The sequence below is a fragment of the Caenorhabditis briggsae genome, assembly GCF_000004555.2.
Source record: "Caenorhabditis briggsae AF16 supercontig from assembly CB4, cb25.NA_338, whole genome shotgun sequence".
Classification (NCBI taxonomy): domain Eukaryota; kingdom Metazoa; phylum Nematoda; class Chromadorea; order Rhabditida; family Rhabditidae; genus Caenorhabditis; species Caenorhabditis briggsae.
In genome coordinates, this window is record NW_025543298.1 from 1 (window position 1) to 3362 (window position 3362).

The 3362-nt window shown below is 30.9% G+C and overlaps 1 protein-coding gene across 1 annotated transcript; it reads left to right on the top strand.

Moving 5' to 3' along the window:
• Positions 1 to 2432: 2432 nt before the first annotated feature.
• CBG26765 lies at positions 2433 to 2868 on the top strand (the record flags this gene model as incomplete). Its single annotated transcript, XM_045240941.1, has 2 exons — positions 2433 to 2477; positions 2734 to 2868. The coding sequence occupies 2 exons, from the start codon at positions 2433 to 2435 to the stop codon at positions 2866 to 2868; spliced, it is 180 nt and encodes a 59-aa protein (XP_045100928.1).
• Positions 2869 to 3362: the final 494 nt, after the last annotated feature.

A 3362-nucleotide genomic window follows, 5' to 3' on the forward strand; every position in this document is an offset into this window, starting at 1 on the left:
CAACTCTTTGATTGACAGATTCCTACAAAAAATTTTAAAAGAACCGATCTTCGACATGTTAGACCTACAGTATACCACAGTTGGCTACAGTCGCAACGATCTAGATCAACTTTAAAGAACAACTGGTTATTTACTTGGCATTTCGATGCCCTCTGGTGAATCTAAATTGCCATCTGATAGCAAATTTGTCATCTGACTTCAAAAATGGGACCACTGATTTTTTAAAATTCTTTTTTTTCATTTTGGTCCCTCAAACCTAGGACTTTCCCTTTTTGTTCAACTTGTATTTTCGTCAATTTCTATTCCCCGCTTTCTCCTATCTTTTTTCTAATTTTGCATCTCTAACCATGCGATGCAAAAACTAATCACAAATTGATAAGCAACACCTCCACCCTCTCTTTCTATTGTTTACACAATCAGTCAGAAATCAAAAACCTAAACAAAAGTAATTTCTGGGTTTCCTGTAATATTTTACACAAATTTAAATTTTGTGCACGTCGTTATCACGGAAAAAACCGTGCTATGAAAGACGAATGACATATTGAGCACGGTGATAAATTTTAAGAAATGACTTCATTTTTTTCTTTGAATCATGAAATCATAGTTTAGAGCATACAGTATACCTTGGGTCAAAATCAAGAATTCATGTTTATAGAATTCAGGAAAACATAAATACACTAACGAGTTTAAGAATTTCAGATTCTAGAAAAACGTTTAAAAAATTGACGCTCAATAGTATCAAGTTCTGAATTTCTGAATTTCAGAAATTGAGAAAATCTGAAAACTAAAAATTTGAAAACGGAAAAACTTGAAATCAGAAAGTGTGGAAATGGAAAAATCTGAAAATCTGAAATTCTCAAATTCTGACACTCAGAAATCCAGAGATTCTGGATTTCTTAATTTTTCAAATTTCAGAACTTCTAGAATTTCCAGAATTTCCAGGATTTCCAAAATGCTGAACTTTCAAAATTTTGAAATTCTGAAATTCCAAAGTTCTGAAATTCTGAAATTCTGAATTAATTTCTGGATTTTTGCATTTCAGAATTTCAGAATTTCAGAATTTCAGAATCTCAAAGTTTCAGAATTTCAGAATTTCAGAATTTCTAAAATTCCAAAGTTCTCAACTTTCAAAATCTGAAATTCTAAAATTCTAAAATTCTAAAATTTCAAAATTCTAAAATTCTAAAATTCTAAAATTCTAAAATTCTAAAATTCTAAAATTCTAAAATTCTAAAATTCTAAAATTCTAAAATTCTAAAATTCTAAAATTCTAAAATGCTAAAATTCTAAAATTCTAAAATTCTAAAATTCTAAAATTCTAAAATTCTAAAAGTCTAAAATTCTAAAATTCTAAAATTCTAAAATTCTAAAATTCTAAAATTCTAAAATTCTAAAATTCTAAAATTTTAAAATTCTAAAATTCTAAAATTCTAAAATTCTAAAATTCTAAAATTCTAAAATTCTAAAATTCTAAAATTCTAAAATTCTAAAATTCTAAAATTCTAAAATTCTAAAATTCTAAAATTCTAAAATTCTAAAATTCTAAAATTCTAAAATTCTAAAATTCTAAAATTCTAAAATTTCAAAATTCTAAAATTCTAAAATTCTAAAATTCTAAAATTCTAAAATTCTAAAATTCTAAAATTCTAAAATTCTGAATTTCAGAATATCCTAAATTTTGAAATTCCAAGATTTCAAAATTCGAAACTTATAGAATCCAGAGATTCTGAAATTCTTCAACTCTAAACCTTGGAATCCAGTATTTTCGATTTTCAGATTTTCAAACATTCAGATTTTTTTTAATTTTTTGAGCTTCAAAATTTCAACATTTTTTCTATAGGCTACAACGTACGAAAAGTACCAAAAATTTTTTATTGCTGTCTTTTCTTTCTATTTCCTTATCAAAAAAGTACCATGATACAGAAACTTTGAAACAAAACCAAAAAAAATCTCATAAAAATGTACAAATTGTCCTGTCCCAGACAATTCTCGAGACAAACGATTTGTCATTAAAAATTCAGATTGACAACGTCTCCTGCCTCCAGAATTCACATTGGGTGACATGTGTACAACTGCTTAGAATACATTACAGAGACAACAGATGTTTCTCATCATTCCCTTGAATTTTGTAGCATATGACAAGAGAGACACTTTCGAAACAGTGAACAATTTAGGGCACTTTGCTTATCAGCTAACTGTAGGACAATAAAATTGAAAAAAAATGAAGCAAAAAGTCCGATGATATAGGATCTGGGAGCATAAAATGAGTGGTTGAAACTGTCATTTTCACATTTATTAGCCTCTATTTCACTATGATTTTCTCCTTAACTTTTGTCCTGCTTGGAGCAGTTGTCTGCTCAAAAAATCCTGAAATCCAAGGAAAAAAGGTGCTGGTTTGGCTACCAGTTACCGGGCATTCTCATTTGAAGTTCATGAGTACTGTAGCTCATATCTTGCAAGACGAAGGGTATAATGTGGTGAGTTTGGAGAAAATTCAGATACCTTACCCCCTAGCTGTCAACCTGTACCCCTTTGCTGTCCTATACATCTCATTTCCTGTGAAAGATATCAAAAAGTGGTTTACTAACAAATTGTTTATCAGAATCTCAAAAATATTTTGTCAGTTGAAAATTTCTTGATATCTCTTATGGAAACGGAGATAAAAACGGTTAAAGTTAGGGTCCTTCTATTACGGGTTTACATACAGTAACTCAATGAAAAGCTTTGTTCCAGACCCTTCTGCTACCTCTCATTGACTACACTCTGAACAAGACAAATCTTCCGATCACTGAGAAAATCAATCACAAAATCAGATTGGATATTCATCCGGGGTCAGTGATTTCAGAATTCAATTTTTTTAATTTCTAGGCCATGTTAGTATAGCAGACTGATACTCTAGAAATCTCAACTTGTAAAAGTTAGGCCACCATGCTAAAATGACCCAAAATCACACCAGGCCGTTTTAGACCATTTTCGCATAGTGGCCTAAATTTTGCAAGTTGAGTTTTCTAGACCACCGTCATAAATGGCCTTGTAATAGCCTGATAATCACCGTGTGTATTTTTGAGCAAGTTACCATGGTGGCCTAGAAAACTCAGCTCACGAAAGTTAGGCCACCTTGGAAAATAGCCAAGAAAACACATCAGGTGCATGTTGGATCATTTCTGGACCATCAACTACCTTGGTCTAGAAAAATCGTGTTGAGAAAGTTAGCGGTTTTTGGCAGGAATCGAAAAATCTGTAAATCTTCAAAATCTGACTAAATCCGGAATCTCAAAACGTATACATTTTCAGAGTACTCCGCGCAATTAATAACATGGGCGGTAAGGCGGCTGGCCAACAAACATGGACCATGGGATCTG